Source organism: Sminthopsis crassicaudata, chromosome 1 (assembly GCF_048593235.1).
Source record: "Sminthopsis crassicaudata isolate SCR6 chromosome 1, ASM4859323v1, whole genome shotgun sequence".
Classification (NCBI taxonomy): Eukaryota; Metazoa; Chordata; class Mammalia; order Dasyuromorphia; family Dasyuridae; genus Sminthopsis; species Sminthopsis crassicaudata.
In genome coordinates this window covers 435,401,007-435,426,216 of record NC_133617.1, presented here as the reverse complement: position 1 = coordinate 435,426,216, position 25,210 = coordinate 435,401,007, and the positions used below count along the sequence as shown (strand labels likewise).

General features: G+C 33.9%; 1 protein-coding gene across 2 annotated transcripts in view; it reads right to left on the bottom strand.

The window, feature by feature from the left end:
• The window catches only part of CPPED1 (calcineurin like phosphoesterase domain containing 1), a 133,785-nt gene that overhangs the window by 35,785 nt on the left and 72,790 nt on the right, over nucleotides 1-25,210 (bottom strand). For both annotated transcript variants that reach the window (XM_074280585.1, XM_074280584.1), the window contains exon 3: nucleotides 4,623-5,045. In XM_074280585.1, the coding sequence (XP_074136686.1) occupies nucleotides 4,623-5,045 (423 nt within the window). The remainder of the gene's footprint in view (nucleotides 1-4,622; nucleotides 5,046-25,210) is intronic.

The following is a 25,210-nucleotide window of genomic DNA, read 5'->3' as shown; positions in this document are numbered from 1 at the left end:
GTTTTTGTTATATATAATCCTACATGTACTGGATATATAAATGCATATACTACACACACAAACACAGAGGCAAATATATGTAGTGAAAGAACAATTTGATAGCTTTTTTTTTTCTATTATGCCTCAGAGACTATGTGAAGCACTTTGCTAGGCATTGAGAATTAAGAGACGCAATTGAAAGTATTAGAGAGTTAGTTTCCTAGGAAACATAGAGGTTAAATTATTTGCTTAAAGTCATAGAGATAATATGTGTCAGAATTAGCAATGGAACCCAGATCATTTTGATAAAGAAGTCTTTTCCCTCTCAGGCCCCACCCACTCACAAAATAAGAGAGCAACAAATCTCTTCTTATGATGAACATTTAATTTTTGGTAAGTGAAAAAATTTGTTTCTGATATATGAAAATGTTTATTCAAATGACAAACTAGATAATTGCAAAAATATGTTGATTCTTGCTAATATGAACTAAAAGCAATAATTCTTGTATTCTCATTTCGTTAAGTTTTGATCTAGTTAGAAGTGATCGGTACTTTTATGTCCTTTGTTCTTTGCAACAACTGAAACAAAAACATCACTTTTCAAAAGTCATTGGTTTTTTAGGGGGAGAGGAAGGTAGGTAGGAAGAAAACAATAAAATAATAAAGAAAATAATTTATTTTCAATGGAAGAGTTGTCTATTTAACTTCAAAACATAATAGTACATATTTACAAACACCAGATTCTCAATTTATAAATATTTATCATAAGGACATGATTTTAAGTTTAATTAGCCCAACTGTTAAGGATACCTCCAATGTGAGAAATGCAATTCATCATTTCACACCAGATGTAGCTTCTGCAGTTGGTCTTTTATGTAGGTTTATAGTGAATGAAATACAGCCATCAAATGATTAAAACATGATGTTTACACAAAATTGATTGAAACATAAAAATGTAGCTAACCACATGAAAATGAGATCTAAACTTGGAAAATGAAATCAAAAGGCTAAAATTTCTGAAGTGGATTTACTCCTAGAATCTTTGTATTGTGAAAATGTTAATAAAAAGGACTGTTTGTTATTCTTTCCCTGTTTTTTAATCTGATGATTGATAAATATTACAATGAAATATTTTCTTGAGGAATGAATTTGAAACTAATGGCAATAATATACAGTTGCTAACTTTGCTTCATGGCTTTTAGGTAAGCAACTTTTTAAACATCATGTAGGGGATACAGTATAAAGTTTGTAAATAAGCTTGTTTGCCAATAAGTCAGCTTTGTAAGTTTAGTAAGTTTATGTAAGTTTAGTGCCATATATGAATGAATTCCAGAGGAATTCCTTCAGAGCAGACAGAATATAAATAATAAACAGATCTTGTTAAGAGGTTTTTCTACACAGTCCATGCAGAGTTATGTCAATGCAACTTGATAGTGATGCTTCTATAAATTACAATGAATATTTTGAAGGAGGGAAGGAGAAAGGGCTTCCTCTGAAATATTTCTAGGAACTGCTTTATGGTAGTTCTTCAGCATCTTTACTAATTGGCATAGAACTAAATGATTTCAATTAAGTCTTTTGAAACTTGGCAAGGGGAATATTCCCAGAGGTAATGGAGGTTTCACCTTCTGAAGGTCAGTAGAAAATATTTCCTCAGTCTATCTTGGTGACCAGGTCTGGGCCCTGTTTTTGTGGCTTAAAATGACTTTGAAGACTTGACCTTTTAGACTCTGTAAACTATATATTTTGTTTTCCAAATTTTGATGATTCTAAAACCATCACTAAATCACAACTTTCCACTTCTACTTAAGAAAAGACATAACTTTTAGCAGGAAATAATTATTAAATTTTCTTGAGGTACTTCAAAACATGGTTCTAATTACTATGTTGAAAAGAGAAAGAGGCACAAAGGATACTGGAGGAAAATGTTCATTAAAAGCTAAATAATTTTGGGGGATTAAGTTTTTAAAAATTGATATACATATTAATTGCTCAAGATAGTAACTTCATGCTGAAAAAAATACAATGGCTAAATAAAATACAAAGGTTACAATTAGGGCATCATTGTCTATTACCTGTTTCTTAGAACTCAAAACTCAAAAAAATGATTTAAAAGGAAAACTAATTTTCATAATTGTGAATTCAGTGAAATTGATTATTTCTGAGCAAGGCAGAAAGATACAATCTAACTGGTGCAATTTTATAACCATATATCTGTCCTGCCATGATAACTGTTTATTTATACTATCTATTTGACAACATTTAATACACATATAAAGAACATTTTTCATGAGCCCAAAATGTAGGAACCAAACGTATCTGTTACTAGGGAAACCTGCAGACATGAAGAGCTCACACTATTTGATAAAGAGAACTCATCTCAGCATTCTTCAATTGCCCTATTGTATGCTTCTTCCTCCTTCTCTTCACAGATCTCCTCTTATTTAAAAAAAAAAATTAATACAACAATGTGAGAAGATTATTGGTATTCCTTATTAAATCATTTATTCATCCCACACAATGATTCAGAATTATTCATTAAGATAGCTATAAAGGATTTGGGTTTGGCCTCCATGGTCGTTTGGGGAGGGATTTGTTCTTTAAAAGGCTGTTTTATCACAACACAATTATCATAATTAAAAGCTATCCTAATATTCTGATGAGCTTTTGACATATTTTTGAGTACTGGCATTTCAGCACAACTAGAAAAATGAGACTGAAATAGTATTAGAAAAAAAATACTACTTAGAAAAAGTCTGAGGCAATATATTAAATACAATCTGCTATCATCACCTATAATTTTATCATGGTCTTCAAGTTAATAAGTTTTTATAAAATATCACAAACTTCTAGTTTTCTAAAATGGGTTGAAATTAATTTGCTACGAACCAAATTTAAAAAAAAATTACTCATAGATGCTTACATGCACCATTATAACCCACCTAATTACATTTCTAAACCAAACATGTACTTTGCCTATTGGACACAGTAGTGTCAAAATGAAACCCTAATTCTTTTTCCCACAATTGTCTTTTTCTTTTTGGGGGCAGGGAAGTGATGTTTAGGAAGTAATTAAAAGGGGAGATCTGTTAAGCTAACAAAATTAGAATCAAGGGTTAATGTGGAATCTGTTTGAAGGATGTCTTCTTTCTAAATTCTCAGGATTATTAAGAATTCATCACAATATGAAAGCATACAGAAAGAGATAGCCTTTCTCAGACTTAAATTTCAATCTCATAAAGTGAGATGAGTTATTACGTTTATGCTTACAAACGATAATTAACTATGCAGGGAAATTTGGTTTTCTATCTTATCATAAAGGAATTCCACAAAAACAGAGAATAGGGAACAGAAGTAAATATAGCATTAACAAATACCAGTCACACTGATGGCATTTACATGGTTTAACATTTGATTTGAAAGAAATAATTTCAGTGGAATTAAATGTTCTCCCTGACATTATTTGCTGCTGCAAAACAGTCTCTATGAAAATGAAACAAAGAGGCTTTGATGCTATCTTAATACTTAACTTACTTGTTAATAAATTGGTTTTCTTCAATACTTCAAGCATGGAGTAAAATTCAAAGACCTTAAGTGAAGTTGTCCAACTACATAACCATGCTACAGTTGAAAAATATCTTCTATTATGCTTGCTTTATGTGAAAATCTTCTCAGAGAAGTGCTTATTACTCTTCACAAGTAAATACTACACTAATGAATAAAGATTACAAGGACTCTGTTAAGGTTTTTTTTTTTCATATACTTTTAATAGTAATTACTTTCCTAATATTTAGAACAACCTTTTGCAACTAAAATCTGTTTACTTTATTATTTCCAAAATCTTTTGGTAAGGCTAGCCCATTACCTGCTATTCCTATCAAATAAATACCCAATTGTGACTGGGACATTAATATAGGTAATTAAGGTAAGTAAGGATTAAGACCAAATATATTTTTAATTATGAGAAGAACTTAACTCATCTCACTGAAGCAAAACAATTAAATATCTTCTTTGTCCACAGGTCATTATTCTATGTTACCTAGGTACTAAAGTTTTACTCTTAATGCTCACCTATTCATGTAGCCTCCTTACAGAAGCATATGCAATCTGTGGAAACAGGAATGTATATTCTTGCATTGATTGAACTTGTTCTTTGTACAGATTATGAAAGTTATTACAACTTCTTTCTCAGAGAATAAAGCTAAGTTGGTGATTGACTGATGGGATCTTGCATGTCTCCATTCAAGCTTACCTTTATTGCTTAAATCTAAGAGAATCAAAAAACTGGTAGACTTTTAGAGATCTTCTACATCGGCTACCTTCATTTTTAGCAAGAGGATAGCCTCGGAAAGGAAAGGAATTGTCCAAGTAATAGAATCAGGACTGAAAACTAGATGTTTTAACTTTAAGTCTAGTGTTCTTAACATGACAACATTTTTCCTCAGAAACATCCCAGGTTTCCATTCCAATTGATACTATACTTCCTCCTTACTTAGGTAATTTTTGAAAATGGACAGCAATGATGTAAATTTCATTACCTCAAAACCTGGGGCAGTTTAATTTCTACAAAAGATAGGAATAACTTTCCAAAAATAAAATGAAAAATAAAGAAAAAGAATTGTAAAAGTACAAAACCCACCAACCTGCATTGGTGAACTTGTTCATTAACTCTAGGCGTACTGGCTTATTTATGTTGAAGTAATCATCTTCTTCATCAGCATTTTTGAGGAAAAGAGGAATGTGCTGGAATACAATAGCATGCTTGCACATCTTCTCTTTTGCCATAGCTAGTTGGGTGTCAAGCCATTTGTCTTGGGCCTGTTTCAAGTTGAGGCACTTAGAAGAATCAACATATAGTTGTGAATTCAGGACAAGAAAAAGCACTCCTCCAACCCAGAAGCTGAAATAGTCATCTCCCCAAGTCTGGCAATATTCATCTATAGCTTCTGATGTAGGAACATTACCAATGTCATGGTTTCCACTGACAAATACCAATGGGATTTCTTTATCAATATCCTTAAGAACTTTCTTTAAATCCTTTGTTTGATCTGCTCTCCATGGAGTTCCTAGAAGAATAAGAGTTAACAGTCACAAAAGGCTTTAAATTGTATTAACTTTTTAACTTTTTGCCTTCTGAACCACCCCCAGAAAGCATTTATTGTAAAGAATACTTTATGTCATTAAGATAGGAAGCTAATAGATTGTTCATACCTGTACTTTGCACAATAGCTGCTGCCACATAGTAGGTGCTTAATAAATACTAATTGACTGAAGTTAATAGCATAATCTAATTTTTAAGGAATTAATATTAAAACTAATATGACTAGAAATTTAGTAACTGGTTGGTTTCCCCTTTTGTAAAGTCCATAGGAACTGACTGCTAATAATCTTAAGGTTCATTTAATTTTGAAATAATCTACATCCTGACAAGAAAAATAAAATATGGTTCAGGAAGTGATTCTAAACTTTTATGTTCTGCCTTAGACTAATAAAGATCTAAGGTAGTCAACCTCTGTTTGTTTTGGTAGTGAGAAAGAGTTAGTTTCCATCCATTGGAGGGAAGTGATTTTCTAATAAGACTGTTTCTCTTTGCTGAATTGGTGGTTTTTATGACAATTTATTTATTCTTAGTCAAGAATGTTTTTGGCTATGGAGATGATACATTATCTTAATTAAAACCCCTTTGTTTTCTCAGGACTGACAAAAATCTCAAGGGTGACATGATTTTCCTTGTACTAAGGTTAATTTGGATTTTCTACTCAATATAGCTAGTTTCTTTTTTTTGTCTGACTTTGTAAAAGATCAAAAGCCTACATTTATCTGGGATTTTCTTAAGAGATTAAACCCTAAAGGGAGAACTATGTAACTGGTGTAGTTGTGGAATATTACATTATGAGGCTAATTATTCCCAGTGAATAAATTAAGTCCTTTTGGAGCTTTAGTATAGTAACTCATTGCTTCTATGACCTTTCTAACATGTTTTAGTGTGGCTTCCAAAAGTGCATTTTACTCCTCAAGTATATATCTTAGGTATGGGAATAATCTCTGTCAATAACAAAAGAAACAAATAAATAAAAAAAAAACATATTAAGGATGATAAATTTTCTTCATTTCATTAGATACATAATACTCTTCCATTTTAAGGTTTGCCTTTCACATTCATCTTAGCCATTATAAGTCACAAATAAACCACCACTTCACAGAATTAAAGAAAACTCAGAGCTTTTAGAAAGAGGTTCTAGCCCAACCCTTATCTTAATGGGAAACTTTTCTATTCATCTGTGAAGACCTTAATTCTCCATAATATGGAACTCAGTATCAGTACCATATTCCAGAGTACAGGAGAATATCCCACGTTCTCAACTTAATGTGGTATAAGATTTTATTAGCTTTTTTAAAACAAACCAAAAAAACTATGATATCACTGTTGAGTCAGATTTAGCAGGTAGTCAACAAGAGCCCAGATCTCTTTTTTTCTCCTGATACTGATAATTTCCTTATCCTATATTTCTACAGGTTATTTTTTTTAACCCATGCAGAAACTTTCCATTTATTCCTATTAAATTTTTTCTCCTTTGATTTTGCTCAGGAAACAATCTTTTTAAGAAAAATCAAAAAAGGAAATTTATTCCATAATGTGCTTTGAAATTATCTATACATCTATATTTTTCTATTTTAAAGGGACATAAATAAAGGTGTTTCACAAACCTACGTGGAGTTAGAGAAATCATTAACTGGTATTGCATAGTTAATAACTACAAACAGAACTGGTATTTAAATATAAAGGACTATTCAAAACTTGGAAAAAACTAATTAAAGCAATTTAAAATGAAAGCAGTTATAGTGCACAGATTAACATGTCAATTGTTTAGAGAGAACTGTTCAGGAGGAAGGGGAACATTTCTTTTTTTATTAATTTTATAATTATAATTTTTTTTGACAGTATATATACATGAGTAATTTTTTTATAACATTATCCCTTGTATTCATTTTTCCAGATTTTCCCCTCCCTCCCTCTATTCCTTCCCCTAGATGACAGGCAATCCCATACATTTTACATGTGTTACAGTATAACCTAGATATAATATATGTGTGTAAATCCAATTTTCTTGTTGCACGTTAAGTATTGGATTCCGAAGGTATAAGTAACCTGGGTAGATAGACAGTAGTGCTAATATTTTACATTCAATTCCCAGTGTTCCTTCTCTGGGTGTAGTTGTTTCTGTCCATCATTGATCAGCTGGAAGTGAGTTGGATCTTCTTAATGTTGAAGATATCGGAAGGGGAACATTCACCAATAATTTGGTATTTAAAAAAAAAACTAATGTGTCAAATACAAAATGTGAAAAGTGTTCTTAGATTAGAATTTAGGAGTTCTCACAGAGGAACTACAACTCGATGAATAACTCAATTCTAGAATACATCACAAGTCAAGCTTAATGAAAATATTTAAATTATTTTAAACTTTTTCCATTGCCTCACTTTTCAAAGTCTGTTTAGGATCACAATACCAATTTTGCTTAGATTCAAATAGTTTTTATCAAACTACCTCTAAGATTGTAATTATATTTTTAAGAAATGTGAAATGAGGTACTTAGGAAATGGAAGAAATTAGTAAATCAAAGAACTACTAAAAATAGAAACTGAAACACAGAAAGCATAATTCCATGAAGTAGGTTTTTCTGGTTACTAAATAACTCTTAGAACCCTAGGGCATTTAGTTCAACCCATTTATAGATAAGAAAGTTGAGGTGCACATAGCTGTATATTTCCTATTGCCATATAGTTATCAGAACAGAAATGGGATTAAGACAGACCTCGGTCTCTTGAATCACACAATGTTCTTGCCAAAATATAGTACAGATCTAGCTGCAGAAAAAAATACTACCAATCACTGTTCCAGAACTCTTGAGAAGTAAGGAAAATTGGTGAAATATCTCTGATTTGCAACAGAGCTGGGACTTTTTCTATTAAAAAAAAATCTGATAACACATTTTTTTTATTATCCATTTCAATTTACTCCAACTCCCTGACACATGATCATTCAGATAGCTACAGCTAATGGAGGCCTGCCATGAAAAACAGACCTGGAGACTTGCAGCATTCTCCATCTCCAGCTCCCATAACTAAAGAATATAATTTAGCAAATCATTTGGATAACTAAGTTTTGTTTTGTAGACTTTATTTTGGATTTTTATCTAATTTGGATGCTGATTTACCACTTACATTACTCACTGGATTGACATTTATTATCATATATAGGAACTGAAATAGAAAGAATAACTTTCCCTTTTAGTTTTCCCTTTTTTTTAGTTTTAAGAAAAAAAGTCTTTTGGATCTAGAGAAATAGCACTGCCCTATCTGCCTTATCCACCTGTGTTATATGCAAGATGTTCTTGAAAATGTTCTGCCACATACACATGTAGAAGAGACATGCTAAGAGAAAAGAATTCCCAGTTAATAAACACTTAAACATTGTCATTTTTAGTGATGGGCAGGAATAGTGCCACTGCATATAAAGTCAATGATGTGCCCTTGATTGCAAGATAAATTAGATTTGTAATAAATATTGCTCAGCACTTAAAAATGCCTAAATGTATCATCTTAACAAAAATTAAAAGAAAAAGATAATTAGGCTAGAAAAGCACACATGGACATATATTAGTAAATAATAAAAATGCATAATAATAGATGTATAAAAATTTTAAATGTACAATTCTTGTTTTTCAACTGTGGGAATCACATATTTATTAAGTTCCTACTATGTGCCAGACATTATTGCTACGGCCTGGTGATACTGATGAAGGTCAAGAAAGCAATTCTTATTCAAAAAGTGAGGCACAAGGTGCAAGGAGCAGATAATGAAATCACAATGGCATTCTCTTTATCAAAAGGTGCCTTTATTCATAAGAAAAGGTCATGCACAAAATCTAAAGATGATTTTGTGACATGATTTTGGAAGGGGCCTACTTTTATAACTCAGAGGCAGCTATAAAGGAAAGGGAAGTAAAGGTAGGATCTTGGGAGTGACAAGAATGTGTACTGAAATATTGGGACTGTCTTAAAGTTGTTAACAAGCCAGAATGATAACCCAGGATCTAGCAGCGTCCACATTAAAAGAACGCAGGGCCTGGAACATGATATGCCGAAAGGCTAAGGAACTTGGTATGCAGCCAAGAATAACTTACCCAGCAAGAATGAGCATCGTTTTCCAGGGAAGAAGATGGACATTTAATGAAATAAATGAATTCCATCTATTTTTGATGAAAAAACCAGACCTACATAAAAGGCTTGATCTTCAAATACAGAACTCAAGAGATTTCTAAAAAGGTAAAAAGAAATCTTAAGAACTATACTTCTGTCAAAAAAATATGTAAAGAACATATGTACAATTTGTCTTTGAAACTAGAGGTGGAAAGGAGATTATATCATAAAAAAGTGTAAAGTGGTGGTACTACATCTCATGAAGAGGCAAAGGTAACCTATTATATCTGAGAGAAAGAAAGGAGGGAGATGAACACAGCGTGTATCAATAGACATATTCGATTTATGGTGAAACTTCTTCCACTTCATTGAAAAGTGAAAGGGAAGGAGTAAGCTAAGGGGAAGGGAATACAGTAATTTCGAGGAAAAGGGGTAAAATAAGGGGAGGATCTTTAAGGTGGGGGAGGGATCCTAAAAAGGGAGGGCTGTGAAAACCAAGTGGTGTTCACCAGTTTAATACTGGATAGGAGGGTAAGAGGGAAGGAAAGGGGAAAAGCATAAGCAGGGGTTAATAGGATGGCAAGCAATATAGAATTAGTCCTTCTAACCATAAATGTGAATGGGGCAAACTGCCTCATAAAGAGGAAGCAGTTAGCAGACTGGATTAAAAGTCAGAATCCTACTATATGTTGTTTACAGGAAACACACCTGAAACAGGATGAGACATTCAAACTAAAAGTAAAAGGGTGGAGCAGAATCTATTATGCTTCAGGCAAAACCAAAAAAGCAGGAGTAGCCATCCTCATCTCAGATCAAGCAAAAACAAAAATTGATCTAATTAAAAGAGATAAGGAAGGGCATTATATCCTGCTAAAGGGAAGCATCAATAGTGAAGCAGTATCAATATTAAACATGTATGCATCAAGTGGTGCAGCATCTAAATTCTTAAAAGAGAAATTAAGAGAGCTGCAAGAGGAAATAGATAGCAAAACTATAATTGTGGGAGATCTCAACCTTGCACTCTCAGAAGTAGATAAATCAAACCACAAAATAAATAAGAAAGAAGTCAAAGAGGTAAATAGAATACTAGAAAAGTTTGATATGATAGATCTTTGGCGAAAGCTAAATGGAGACAGAAAGGAATATACTTTCTTCTCAGCAGTTCATGGAACCTATACAAAAATTGATCATATACTAGGGCATAAAAACCTCAAAATCAAATGCAGTAAGGCAGAAATAGTAAATGCATCCTTTTCAGACCATAATGCAATCAAAATAACATTTAATAAAAAGCCAGGGGAAAAGAGACCAAAAAATAATTGGAAACTAAATAATCTTATACTAAAGAATGATTGGGTAAAACAGCAAATCATAGACATAATTAATAACTTCACCCAAGAAAATGACAATAATGAGACATCATACCAAAATGTGTGGGATACAGCCAAAGCAGTAATAAGGGGAAGTTTTATATCTCTACAGGCCTACTTGCATAAAATAGAGAAAGAGAGGGCCAACGAATTGGGCTTACAACTAAAATTGCTAGAAAAGGAACAAATTAAAAACCCCCAGACAAACACAAAACTTGAAATTCAAAAAATAAAAGGTGAGATTAATAAAATTGAAAGTAAAAAAACTATTGAATTAATTAATAAAACTAAGAGTTGGTTTTATGAAAAAACCAACAAAATAGACAAACCCTTAGTAAACCTGATTAAAAAAAGGAAAGAGAAAAAGCAAATTGATAATCTTGAAAATGAAAAGGGTGAACTCACCACTAATGAAGAGGAAATTATAACAATAGTTAGGAGCTACTTTGCTCAACTTTATGCCGATAAATTCGATAACTTAAATGAAATGGAAGAATACCTTCAAAAATATAGCTTGCCCAGATTAACAGAAGAAGAAGTAAGTAGTCTAAATAGTCCCATCTCAGAAAAAGAAATAGACCAAGCTATTAACCAACTTCCTAAGAAAAAGTCCCCAGGACCAGATGGATTTACAGGTGAATTCTACCAAACATTTAAAGAACAACTAACTCCAATGCTATGTAAACTATTTGAAAAAATAGGGATTGAAGGAGTCCTACCAAATTCCTTCTATGACACAGACATGGTACTGATACCTAAACCAGGTAGATCGAAAACTGAGAAAGAAAACTATAGACCAATTTCCTTAATGAATATTGATGCTAAAATCTTAAATAAGATATTAGCAAATAGACTTCAGAAAATCATCCCCAGGATAATACACTATGACCAAGTGGGATTTATACCAGGAATGCAGGGCTGGTTTAATATTAGGAAAACTATTAGTATAATTGACCATATTAATAATCAAATTAATAAAAACCATATGATCATCTCAATAGATGCAGAAAAGGCATTTGATAAAATCCAACATCCATTCCTACTAAAAACGCTTGAGAGTATAGGAATAAACGGACTATTCCTTAAAATAATAAGGAGCATATATTTAAAACCTTCAGTAAACATCATATGTAATGGTGATAAACTAGAACCTTTCCCTGTAAGATCAGGAGTGAAACAAGGTTGCCCACTATCACCATTACTATTCAATATAGTACTAGAAACTCTAGCCTTGGCAATAAGAGCCGAGAAAGAGATCCAAGGAATTAGAGGAGGAAATGAAGAAATCAAATTGTCACTTTTCGCAGATGACATGATGGTATACTTAGAGAACCCCAAAGACTCTGCTAAAAAGCTATTAGAAATAATTCAGAATTTTAGCAAAGTCGCAGGATACAAAATAAATCCACATAAATCCTCAGCATTTTTATACATTACCAACACAATCCAACAGCAAGAGATACAAAGAGAAATTCCATTCAAAATAACAGTCAATAGTATAAAATATTTGGGAATATATTTACCAAAGGAGAGTCAGGAATTATATGAGCAAAATTACAAAACACTTGCCACAAAAATAAAGTCAGATTTAAATAATTGGAAAGATATTCAGTGTTCTTGGATAGGCCGAGCGAATATAATAAAGATGACAATACTCCCCAAACTAATCTATTTATTTAGTGCTATACCAATCAGACTCCCAAGAAACTATTTTAATGACCTAGAAAAAATAACAACAAAATTCATATGGAAGAATAAAAGGTCGAGAATTGCAAGGGAACTAATGAAAAAAAAGTCAGAGGAAGGTGGTCTAAGTGTACCTGATTTAAAGCTATATTATAAAGCAACAGTCACCAAAACCATTTGGTATTGGCTAAGAAATAGACTAGTTGATCAGTGGCATAGGTTAGGTTCACAGGGCAAAATAGTGAATAAAAATAGCAATCTAATCTTTGACAAACCCAAAGATCCCAAATTTTGGGATAAGAATTCATTATTTGACAAAAACTGCTGGGAAAACTGGAAATTAGTATGGCAGAAACTAGGAATGGACCCACATTTAACACCACATACTAAGATTAGATCAAAATGGGTCCAAGATTTAGGCATAAAGAACGAAATCATAAATAAATTGGAGGAACATGGGATGGTTTACCTCTCAGACTTGTGGAGGAGGAAGGAGTTTGTGTCCAAGGGAGAACTAGAGACCATTATTGATCACAAAATAGAACATTTTGATTACACCAAATTAAAAAGTTTCTGCACAAACAAAACTAATGCAAACAAGATTAGAAGGGAAGTAACAAATTGGGAAAACATTTTTACAGTTAAAGGTTCTGATAAAGGCCTCATCTCCAAAATATACAGAGAATTGACTTTAATTTATAAGAAATCAAGCCATTCTCCAATTGATAAATGGTCAAAGGATATGAACAGACAATTTTCAGATGATGAAATTAAAACTATTTCCACTCATATGAAAGAGTGTTCCAAATCACTATTGATCAGAGAAATGCAAATTAAGACAACTCTGAGGTATCATTACACACCTGTCAGATTGGCTAAGATGACAGGAACAAATAACGATGAATGTTGGAGGGGCTGTGGGAAAACTGGGACACTGATGCATTGTTGGTGGAGTTGTGAAAGAATCCAACCATTCTGGAGAGCAATCTGGAATTATGCCCAAAAAGTTATCAAAATGTGCATACCCTTTGACCCAGCCATACTACTACTGGGCTTATACCCCAAGGAACTACTAAAGAAGGGAAAGGGACCTGTATGTGCCAAAATGTTTGTGGCAGCCCTTTTCATAGTGGCTAGAAGCTGGAAGATGAATGGATGTCCATCAATTGGAGAATGGTTGGGTAAACTATGGTATATGAATGTTATGGAATATTATTGTTCTATAAGAAATGACCAACAGGAGAAATACAGAGAGGCTTGGAGAGACTTACATCAACTGATACTGAGTGAAACGAGCAGAACCAGAAGATCATTATACACTTCAACAATGATACTGTATGAGGATGTATGCTGATGGAAGTGGATTTCTTCAACATAGAGAAGAGCTAATCCAATTCCAATTGATTAATGATGGACAGAACCAGCTACATCCAGAAAAGGAACACTGGGAAATGAATGTAAACTGTTATTTTTACCTTCTGAATCCAATTCTTCCTGTGAAACAAAAAATTCGGTTCTACACACATATATTGTATCTAGAATATACTGTAATATATTTAACATATATAAGACTGCTTGCCATCTGGGGGAGGGGGTTGGGGGAGGAAGGGAAAAAATCTGAATAGAAGTAAGTGCAAGGGATAATGTTGTAAAAATACCCATGCATACGTACTGTCAAAAAAATGTTATAATTATAAAATAAAATAAAAATTAAAAAAAATTAAAAAAAAAAAAAAAAACAAGCCAGAATGAGAAAGCCTGGATTCCCATCATGGCTGTCTTAAAGATGCTAACAGGGGAGGATTCTGGGATATCAGTGTAGGTCAGTAAATTTCAAGCTCTCCAGATTTCCCTCACAAAGAGGACAAATTTGCTCCTCAGAGCAAATACAGACTAGAGAAAAATCAAGAAGACCTGGGGCAGAACAGGAGTCCTCTGGGTACAACCCAAGAAGACCTAAAGAAAGACCCCAGCCACAGGCTAACTCTGCAGAAACAGCAAGTGGGGAGCTGGGTTTGGCTGGGGTTTCAGGAGAAAACTCCAAAAACTTTCATTTCCTGAATGCCTGAGGAGTTAGGGCCTGACTCCAGGAAGACACAAGGGAATCTTGGCTGATTAGGAACACCAGGATCAGCTGTGCTGCTGAAATGCTGCCCTGGGCGAGAGGGAACCAGCACATCTGTGAGTGCAGAGACAATGGGACAGGGAAGCTGCTGGCCATGAGCAACTGAAGGAGAACGGATGAACTCTTGTTTGGGGGTTCCAGGTCTGAGGGTCTGGAGTTAAAGTGAAGCTAGAGGCATCTCCTCATCCCATAGTTAAAAGTGCTTACTTCTACCCCCTTCTACTCCCAAGCAGTTATAGTTAAGAAAGGATATGTTTATGTAGACATATACTTACATATACATACACACCCCACCCCACCACATATACATATGTGCATACACACACACACACACACACACACACACACACACACACACACACACACACACACACACACCTTTCCTATCCCTCCAGACCCTTTGCTTTAATTCTGCTCCTAATTTGTCTTTTTATTACTTCACCTCCTCTCACCCATGGATCTTTCCCTTCTCTTTTACCCTCACCCTTTACTTCCCCATCCACCCATCCCTGCCCTCTTATTTTTTTAATATATTTTGGAGGATATTATACCTTCATGGTGTGTGTGTGTGTGTGTGTGTGTGTGTGTGTGTGTGTGTGTGTGTGTGTAATATTGCCTATTTAACCCATTCTTGATGTGAGTAGGCTTTCAGAACTACAAGCCCTCCTTCCCCCTCTAATGCTTCTGTATCTATTCTTCCTCTGTACCTCATTTGTATAATAATACTATTTTTACCTTAACTCTGCCCCAATCTTTTTTTTCAGCCACCCTATTGTTGATGTCAATCTTGAAATATGGTATATATTTCCCATGTTAAAAAAAAAAAATTGCCTATGTTGAGTTCCTCAACATTGATCTTTGATATTGGCTCTTATATGTTAAATATTATATTAAATTAGGATTTGGTTGACATAGTTTTGAAAATCTGCAAGTTCACTGACTGTTGATTTTTTCTCATTCAATATTATAGATAATTTTGATGGATATGATATTTTTGACCACAAACCAAGTTCTTTTGATTGTTGGTAGATGTAATTCCAAGACCTGCAGTCTTTTATTGTGGCTGCTGCTAAGTCCCTGTACTATTTTAATTGTCGCTCCACCTTATTTGAATTTTTTTTCTTGTTTCTTGCAAAATTTTCTCTTTGATCTGCAATTTTTGAAATTTGGCAATAATGTTCCTGTATGTTTTCCACAAAGGTTCTCATTGAGGTGGTGATAGGTGGATTTTTTCTATTTCTACTACCCCCCTCATGTTCTATCAACACAGGACAATTTTCTTTGATTATTTCTTGCATTATTATGACAAGATTCTTTTTCAGGTAGCCCAATTATTCTTTTATTTTCTCTTCTTGATCTATTCTCCAGATCTGTCCTTATTTTTATTATATTTCACATTCTGTTCTACTTTTTCATTCTTTAGAATCTGTTTTGTTATTTCTTGGTCTCTCAAATCTTCCTTCACTAGTTTCCCCTTACCTTATTCTAAATTTCAAAGAATTATTTTCCTCTTTGAGGAAAATCCTTTTTGAAAATTTCCTCTTTGAAAATCTATATCTCCTTTTCTAATTGGTTAACTTTTTTTCATAATCTTGTTTTTATTTGTAGTTTTTCTTATTGTCTCTCATTTGATTTTTGAATTCTTCTATAAATTCTCTCTGGGCAGGGAGCCATTTCATGTTACTCTTTGGAGTAGAAGCTTTTTTACTTCACTGTCTTCCCCTGAAGATGAATCTGGCTCTTCCCTGTTCCCATAGTAAATGTCTAAGATTTTTTTTTTTCTCTTCAGTTTCACCTCTAATTCTGGGGTGGGGTAGGGATGATGCCTGTGGCTTTACTTCAGTTCTTCTTTCTGATCTGGAACACCCTCCAGCAAATGCCCTCAGCAAGCAGTGTCCCTCTCACACTGCTTCTACATTCAATAGGTGTACTGATTCCTTCCCTTCCAGACCTGCATTTTTGCAGCACAACTGGGCTTGGTGCTCCTCATCAGCTGAGATTTACTCAGTCTTTCTTGAACTCAGACCTGGACTCCACATGCAGTCCAAGAGGTAAAAGTTTCTGTGGTTCCGGCTGAGGATCCAGCCACACACAGATCACCCCAGGGCTCCTCACTAGGTGTTTTTGTGGAAGTAGTGTAGAGACGTTTGTACTTCACATAGGTTAATTCCCAGCCCCAAGTCTTTCTTCAAATCTTTTTGGGTTATATCAGGAGGATCACCTATTTGATCCCAAGTCTTCTAGATTTTTCATCAGTCTATGTTGGCCTTGAGATGCAAATTTATTCTATTTGTAGGAGAAATCTGGAAAGCTTCAAATTTATCAACCTGTTCCACCACCTTCCCAGAATCCTTCTTCAAGATACTGAGTATTAATGATGAAAATAATCTTTTGAAAATTAGAATTAGGCAAGGGGAAGCCTGTGAAACTAAAAGAGACCAAAAAACCAAACCAAACCAAAACAAAAACACCAAAAAACACAAAAAAAAGTTTAAAGAAAGAATGAAAAAATGGAACAGAATGTGAAATAAGAAAAACAACAGATCTGGAGAACAGATCAAGAAGAGAAAATATAAGAATAATTAGACTACCTACAAGCTGTAAAATGTGCTATGAGTGTTTTATTTTAATATCAAAACTTACACACTAGCTCAACTTGATCTCTGCCCAATTGGTTTGGAATGGACCTTATTGAAAGTGGAAGATGTTCTAGCTGAGCAGAGGGATATGATTTCCCTTCAGTGCCTGAAGCAGAGGGGAAGGGGAAAGAGCTGACTTGGCCCATCTGGAACTGGCCAACTGGGTCCCCAGTGGGACAACTACAGCTATTCACAAGTTGTTGTTTGTCCTTTGTTCTTGAAGAGAACCATGACATCAGGAAAGTAATGCCATGACTTGCAAGTAAATTGGATTTAAGTGAGAGAAGGTTGTGCAACTTTCCACTCCAGAGTCATCTTTCAGATGAATCATTTAAAAAATTGAGGATAATGGAGATTTCCCAGACCCATCAGCAGCACTCTCTCCTTCAGGTAGAAATTTTGAGTTTGTCTAAAAGCTGTGCTAAAGAACAACTTAGGTTTTTTATATGGTGTTAGAGAGGTATTGCAGGGGCTCTTGAGAGGATAGTGCTTGGTCTTCTCCAAGAGCCTAGAGGGATTGCATAAGGTTCAAAAAAGAGGTAGCTTCCATTTTCACTCCTTGTACTTTCTGTGTCTGTGTCTGTCACTTTCTCTATTTCTCCTCCTTCTCACTACATTTGTCTCTCTTAGACTTCAGTGAGGGGCCTCTAGATACCTTCTCCAGCTTTGCATTAATGACACAAAATTGACACATTTTTTGGCTGTCTTTTTGTTTCTTGTGTCCCTCCTCACTCATAAATAGATGAATCAGAGCTGGAAATTCCTAACCATGACAGCCATGTGAGTTCAAGAAGTCAGGATATGGGGGGGCAGGGAGAGATGGGGCAGAGCCAAGATGACAGACAGTAGGCATGACTCTCTGTGACTTCCTCTGACCTTCTCTCAAACCAACAGCAGATTAAGGCTCTAAACTGATTCTGCAGTCAACAAATATTTGGAGTACAACACATTCCCAGCAGAAGATACCTTGGAAGAACTTCAGAACAAGTCTGTTTCAAGTGGGCAGGAAGACAGTCTGCTGAGCCCAGACCACAGCACAGGGAGAGTGGGGCAAGAAGCTGGGGCTTGGAGTCAGAGCATTGTAGCTTCCAGGCACCTGGGAATCTTCTCTGAGCCTCTTCTATCCTGGTTGCAAGCAGGTGGTTTGGCAGATGTGCCTATAAGCTATTAATCAACTCCCTAAGAAAAAAATCCCCAGCACCACATGGATTTACATGTGAATTCTACTAAATATTTAAAGAAAAATTAACTCCAATGCTATATAAACTATTTGAAAAAATAGAGAACGAAGGACTCCCATCAAATTCTTTTTATGGCACAGACATGGTACTGATACCAAGTAAGACAAAAACAGAGAAAGAAAATTATAGACTAATTTTCCTAATTAATATTGATGCAAAAATATTAAATAAAATATTAGCAAAGAGATTACAGAAAATCATCCCCTGGATAAAACACCATGACCAAGTAGGATTTTATACCAGGAATACAAGGCTGGTTCAATGAAGAAAACTATTAGCATAATTGATTATAGCAATAACCAAATTAACCAAAATCTCAACAGATGCAGAAAAGCATTTGATAAAATCCAACATTCATTCCTATTAACAACACTAGAGAATAAAGGAATACTGACTATTTTAAGGAAAAGTCCAGTCAGTAGCATTTATTTAAAGCCATCAGCAAGTATCATATATGATGTGGATAAAGTGGACATTTCCAATAAGATCAGGTGAAACAAGGTTGCTCACTATCACCACTGCTGTTCAATATTGTATTAGAAATGCAAGCCTTGGCAATTAGAGAAGAAAAAGAGATTAAAAGAATTAGAGTAGGTAATGAGGAAACCAAATTATACTTTTTGCAGATAATATGATGGTATACTTAAAGAACCCTAAAGAAGCAACTAAAAAACTATTAGAAATAATCCACAATCTTAGCAAAGTTGCAGGATATAAAACAAAATCCACATAAAAATAAAACATCAGTACATCAGTAACAAAATCCAACAGCAAGAGATAAAAAGAGAAATTCCATTTAAAATAACTAGTTGTCGATAGGATAAAATATTTGGGAATCTATCTACAAAGGGAAAGTCAGGAATTATATGAGCAAAAGTACAAAACATCTTCCACACAAATAAAGTAAGATCTAAACAATTGGAAAACTATCAAATGCTCTTAGACAGGTTGAGAGAATATAATAAAGATGACCATATAACCTAAACTTATCTATTTATTCAATGCAATCTATAACAATCAAACTCCCAAGAAACTATTTTACTGACCTAGGAAAAATAATAACAAAATTAATCTGGAAGAACAAAAGGTCAAGAATTTCAAGGGAATTAATGGAAAAAAAAAAAAAAAAAAAAAGCAAATGAAAGTGGCCCAGCTATACCAGATCTAAAACTATATTACACAACAGCAGTCATCAAAACCATTTACTACTGGCTAAGAAATAAGAGTAGCTGACCAGTGGAAGAGGTTATGTTCACAGAACAAAATAGTCAATGACTATAGCAATCTAGTGTTTGACAAACCCAAAGACCCAAGCTTTTGGGACAGGAATTCACTATTTGATAAAAACTGCTAGGAAAATTGTTAACTAGTATGTCAGAAACTAGGCACTGACCCATACATAACACCATATATCAAGATAAGGTCGAAATGGGTTTATGATCTAGACATAAAAAATGATATTATAAACAAATTCGAAGAACATAGATAGTTTGCCTCTCAGATCTGTGAAGGAAGAAAGAATTTGTGACCAAAGAAGATCATTACTGATCACAAAATAGATAATTTTGATTATATTAAGTTAAAAAGTTTTTGTACAAACAAAATGAATGCAGACAAGATTAGAAGGGAAGCAATAAATTGGGAAACTGTTTTTATATTCAAAGGTTCTGATAAAGACTTCATTTCTCTGAGAGCAATTTGGAACTATGCTCAAAAAGTTATCAAACTCTGTATACCCTTTGACCAGCAGTCTTATATCTCAAGGAGAAGGGAAGGGGACCTGTATGTGCAAGAAGGTTTATGGCAGCCCTCTTTGTGGTGGCCAGAAACTGGAAACTACATGGATGCCCATCAATTGGGGACTGGCTGAATAAATTGTGGCATATGAATATTATGGAATATTATTGTTCTGTAAGATATGACCAACAGGATGATTTCAGAAAGGCCAGGAGAGACTTACATGAACTGATGCTGAGTGAAATGAGTAGGACCAGAAGATCATTGTATACTTCAACAATACTACTATATGATGATCAATTCTGATGGTTGTTGCCATTTTCAACAATGAGATGAACCAAATCAGTTCCAATAGAGCAGTAATGAACTGAACCAGCTACACAGAATTCTCAATCCCTCTAATTTTGTCCGCCTGCATTTTGGATTTCCTTCACAGGCTAAGTGTACACTATTTCAAAGTCTGATTCTTTTTGCACAGCAAACATGTATACATATATTGTATTTAATTTATACTTTAACATATTTCACATATATTGGTCAACCTGCCATCTGGGGAGGGAAGGAGTGGAAAAATTAGAACAAAAGGTTTGGCAATTGTCAATGTTGTAAAATTACCCATGCAAATATCTAGTAAATAAAAACTATTAAAATAAAATAAAAGAAAAAAAAAAGCTTTATTTCTAAAATATATAGAGAATTGACTCAAATTTATAAGAATTCAGGTCAAAGGATATGAATAGACAATTTTCAGATGAAAAATGGAAACTATTTTTAGTCATATAAAAAGATGCTCCAAATCAGTATTGATCAGAGAAATGCAAATTAAGAGAACTCTGAGATACCACTACACACCTCTCAGATTGGCTTAGATGACAGAAAAAGATAATGACGAATGTTGGAGGGGATGTGGGAAAACTGGTGGAACTGTGACAGATCCAACCATTCTGGAGAGCAATCTGGAACTATGCTCAAAAAGTTATCAAAGTATATATACCCTTTTACCCAGCAGTGTTTCTACTAGGCTTATATCCCAAAGAGATCTTTTTTCTTTTATGTGATTATCAGATAAATATTTTATTTGTTATAGCTTTTTATTTACAAAATATATAAACGGATAATTTTTTAGCACTGACAATTGCAAAACCTTTTGTTCCAATTTTTCCCCTCCTTTTCCTCATCCCCTCCCTCAGATGGCAGGTTGACCAATACATGTTAAATATGTAAAAGTATAAGTTAAATACAATATATGTTTACATGTCCATACAGTTATTTTGCTATATTAAAAGAATCGGACTTTGAAATAGTGTACAATTAACCTATGAAGGAAATCAAAAATGCAGGCGGACAAAAATAGAGGCATTGGGAATTTCTCTGTAGTGGTTCATAGTCATCTCTCTGAGTTCTTTCACTGGGTGTAGCTGATTCAATTCATTACTGCTCTATTGGAACTAATTTGGTTCATCTCATTTTTGAAGAGGACCACGTCCATAGAATTGATCATTATATAGTATTGTTGTTGAAGTATATAATGATCTCCTGGTCCTGCTCATTTCACTCAGTATCAATTCATGTAACTCTCCCCAGGCCTTTCTGAAATCATCCTGCTGGTCGTTTCTTACAGAACAATAATATTCCATAATATTCATATACCACAATTTATTCAGCCATTCTCCAATTGATGGGCATACATTAAGTTTCCAGTTTCTGGCTACTACAAAGAGGGCTGCCACATACATTCTTGCACATACAGGTTCCTTTCCCTTCTTTAAAATCTCTCCCAAAGAGATCTTAAAAGAAAGAAAGGGACCCACATGTTTAAAAATGTTTGTGGCAGCCCTTTCTGTAGTGGCCAGAAACTGGAAAATGAATGGATGTCCATCAATTGGAGAATGGTTAAATAAATTATAGTATATGAATGTTATGAAATAGTATTGTTCCAGCAGGATGATTTCTTTTTTTTAGTTTTTTAAAATTAATTTTATAATTATAACATTTTTTTTGACAGCACATATGCATAGGTAATTTTTTTTTACAACATTTATCTCTTGTACTCCCTTCTATTCCAAATTTTCTCTTCCTTCCCTCCACCCCTCCCCTAGATGGCAGGCATTCCCATACATATTAAATATCTTACAGTATATCTTAGGTACAATATATATGTGCAGAACTGATTTTTTTTGTTGTTGTTGTTGCAAAGGAAGAATTGGATTCAGAAGATAAAAATAATCTGGGAAGAAAAACAAAAAATGCAAACAGTTTACATTCATTTCCCAGTGTTCCTTCTCTGGGTGTAGCTGATTCTGTTCATCATTGATCATTTGGAACTGGATTAAATCTTCTCTATGTTGAAGATATCCATTTCCATCAGAATACATCCTCATACAGTATTGTTATTGAAGTGTATAATGATATCCTAGTTCTGCTCATTTCACTCAGCATCAGTTGATATAAGTCTCTCCAAGCCACTTTGTATTCATCCTGCTGGTCATTTCTTACAGAATAATAATATTCCATAACATTCATATAACATAATTTACCCAACCATTCTCCGAATTGATGGACATCCATTCATTTTCCAGTTTCTAGCCACTACAAAAGGGCTGCCACAAATATTTTGAAACATACAGGTCCCTTTCCCTTCTTTAGTATTTCCTTGGGATATAAGCCTAGTAGTAGCACTCCAGCAGGATGATTTCAGAGAGTCCTGAGAGACTTACATGAACTGATGCTGATTGAAAGGAGCAGAACCAGGAGATCATTATGGCAACAACAAGACAACATATAATGTTCAATTCTGATGGACATGGCTCTCTTCAACAATGAGATGATTCAAACCAGTTCTAATTTTTCAGCTCATCTTTAGATGAAGAGAGCTATCTATACCCAGAGAGAAGACTATGGGAACTGAGTGTAGACTACATCATAGCATTTGCACTCTTTCTGTTGTTATTTGCTTGCATTTTGTTTTCTTTCTCAGTTTTTTTTTCCTTCTTGATATGATTTTTCATGTGCAGCAAGACAACTGTATAAATATGTATACATATATTGGATTTAACATATAATAATACATTTAACATGTATTAGACTTTCTGCCATCTAGGGGAGGGGATGGAGAGAAGGCGGGGAAAATCTGGAACAAAAAGTTTTGCAAGGGTCAATGTTGAAAAATTGCCCATACATATATTTTGTAAATAAAAAAAGCTTTAATTAAAAAAAAAAAAAAGAAGAAATGAAGAAATAAAGGAAGAGAGAATTTTAAAGAGATTTAGAGGTAAAAGGAACTGAAAGCTTCTTCATGGATAAAGTCCAGTAATACTTTTTGGCACATCTTATCCTGTTAAGATTCTAGCATGCTGTTAGATTCACAAAACTGTAAATCAATGGTGGAATTACAAGAAATAAATCCTTAAAAAAGTCTATTTAGTAGGGGGCCTATCTAGAATTAATTGGAGGGTGTCTGAGCATAGAAATGAGTTGTCAGGTTTTCCTAAGATCCATTTTCATTGACTCCATTAAAAATTATTTATTGAATACCTACCATTTACTTACCAATCCTGTCAGGTGCTATCACACCATCCCCTGTTTTTATCTATGGCTAACAGTTGAAAATAGAACAATTCTGTCAACTGACTTGTTTACTGAAGTGATATTAAACCACTAGTTTGACTGAATTTTTACTGGACTTATTTTTGAAATGATGCCAATGAAGTAATAAATGGTTATCACAACATGGTGTAGCCTATATTGTTGTTGTTATTTTTAAATAAACCTTTTAATTTTCAAAACATATGCATGGATAATTTGACACATTGACCCTTGCATAATCTTGTGTTTCACATTTTCTCCTGCTTCCCCCTACCCCCGCCCCTAGATGGCAAGCTATTCAATATATGTTAAACATGTTAAGATATATGTTAAATCCAAAATGTATAAACATATTTATATAGTTCTCTTGCTGCACAAGAGAAATCAGATCAAAAAAAGAAAGTAAATGAGTAAGAAAACAAAATGCGAGCAAACAATAGCAAAAATATTCTGTTATGTTGTGATTCATATTCAGTTCCTACAGTCCTTTCTCTGGGTGTAGATGGCTCTTTTCATCACAAGATCATTGGAATTGGCATCAGTCATCTCATTGTTGGAGTCACATTCATCAGAATTGATCATTGTATAATATTGATGTCATGTATAGTCATCTCCTGGTTCTGCTCATTTCACTTAGCCTCAGTTCATGTAAGTCTTCCCACGACTTTCTAAAATCATCCTCCTGATCATTTCTTATAGGACAATAATATTCTATAACATTTATGCACTGTAACTTTGAACTGGTGAAAAACTTGTCACGAGTTCTAATAACTGGTCAGTAGAATCATTGAAATTAACATTAAAACCTTTTGACTCTCATGTCAGTACTTCCTTCTACTTGCCCTCCTTTATTCATCTATTTGCTATGGAAATCATTGCCACTACTTTTCATAAAAAGAGACTTTGAACTACAAGTGAAAATAGATTCCTAGTTTTTTTTTATGTGCTTTAAAAAAAAAACTATTTGCAGTATCCATTATTTAGCCAATCTGGTAGCTCCTCAGTGGGAAAGGGAAAATATTTTGAAGGCCTCAAAGGTGGAAGCCAGAATATGGTTTTGAACAGTTGTTTATATGTGAGAAAAAAAAGTTTCCATGAATGGGAGGAGGGGAAGAGGAGAAAGTCTTTAAACAGAAAAATTAGAAAAATGTAGCTAGAGATTTTACTTTTATTATTCAAACTTTTCTAAAATTAGCATAGACTCCCCTACTTCTCAAAGTAACAAAAAACATTTTTTTTTTTAAACTGTGACAGTTTGTAGTTGACAGGGAAGGACTAAATCACTGAGATATATATTTGGAGTCCTGGGTGAGATATGCTTAAATGAAGCATAGTGATTATTTTCACAGCAGAAGGTAGAACCATAATCTGAAGAAATGGGTAGTTAAGTGGACACCTGTGTAGTTGAAAAAAAAAAGAAAAGCAGCCTGGGTTCACAATAACCAATGTAATGTAATGTAATGCATTAAAGCTTTGGGAATAACTACACTCCTGAAAGGTCACCTCATCCATTTGGGATTTTACTATGGTGGCTGAAGTATTAGAGCAATCTTTTATTAACTGCCATTATATTAATTTACCATACCATGAAATGTTTAATTGTGGGATGCAATAATTACATAAAGCATTTGCATCATCATGAAG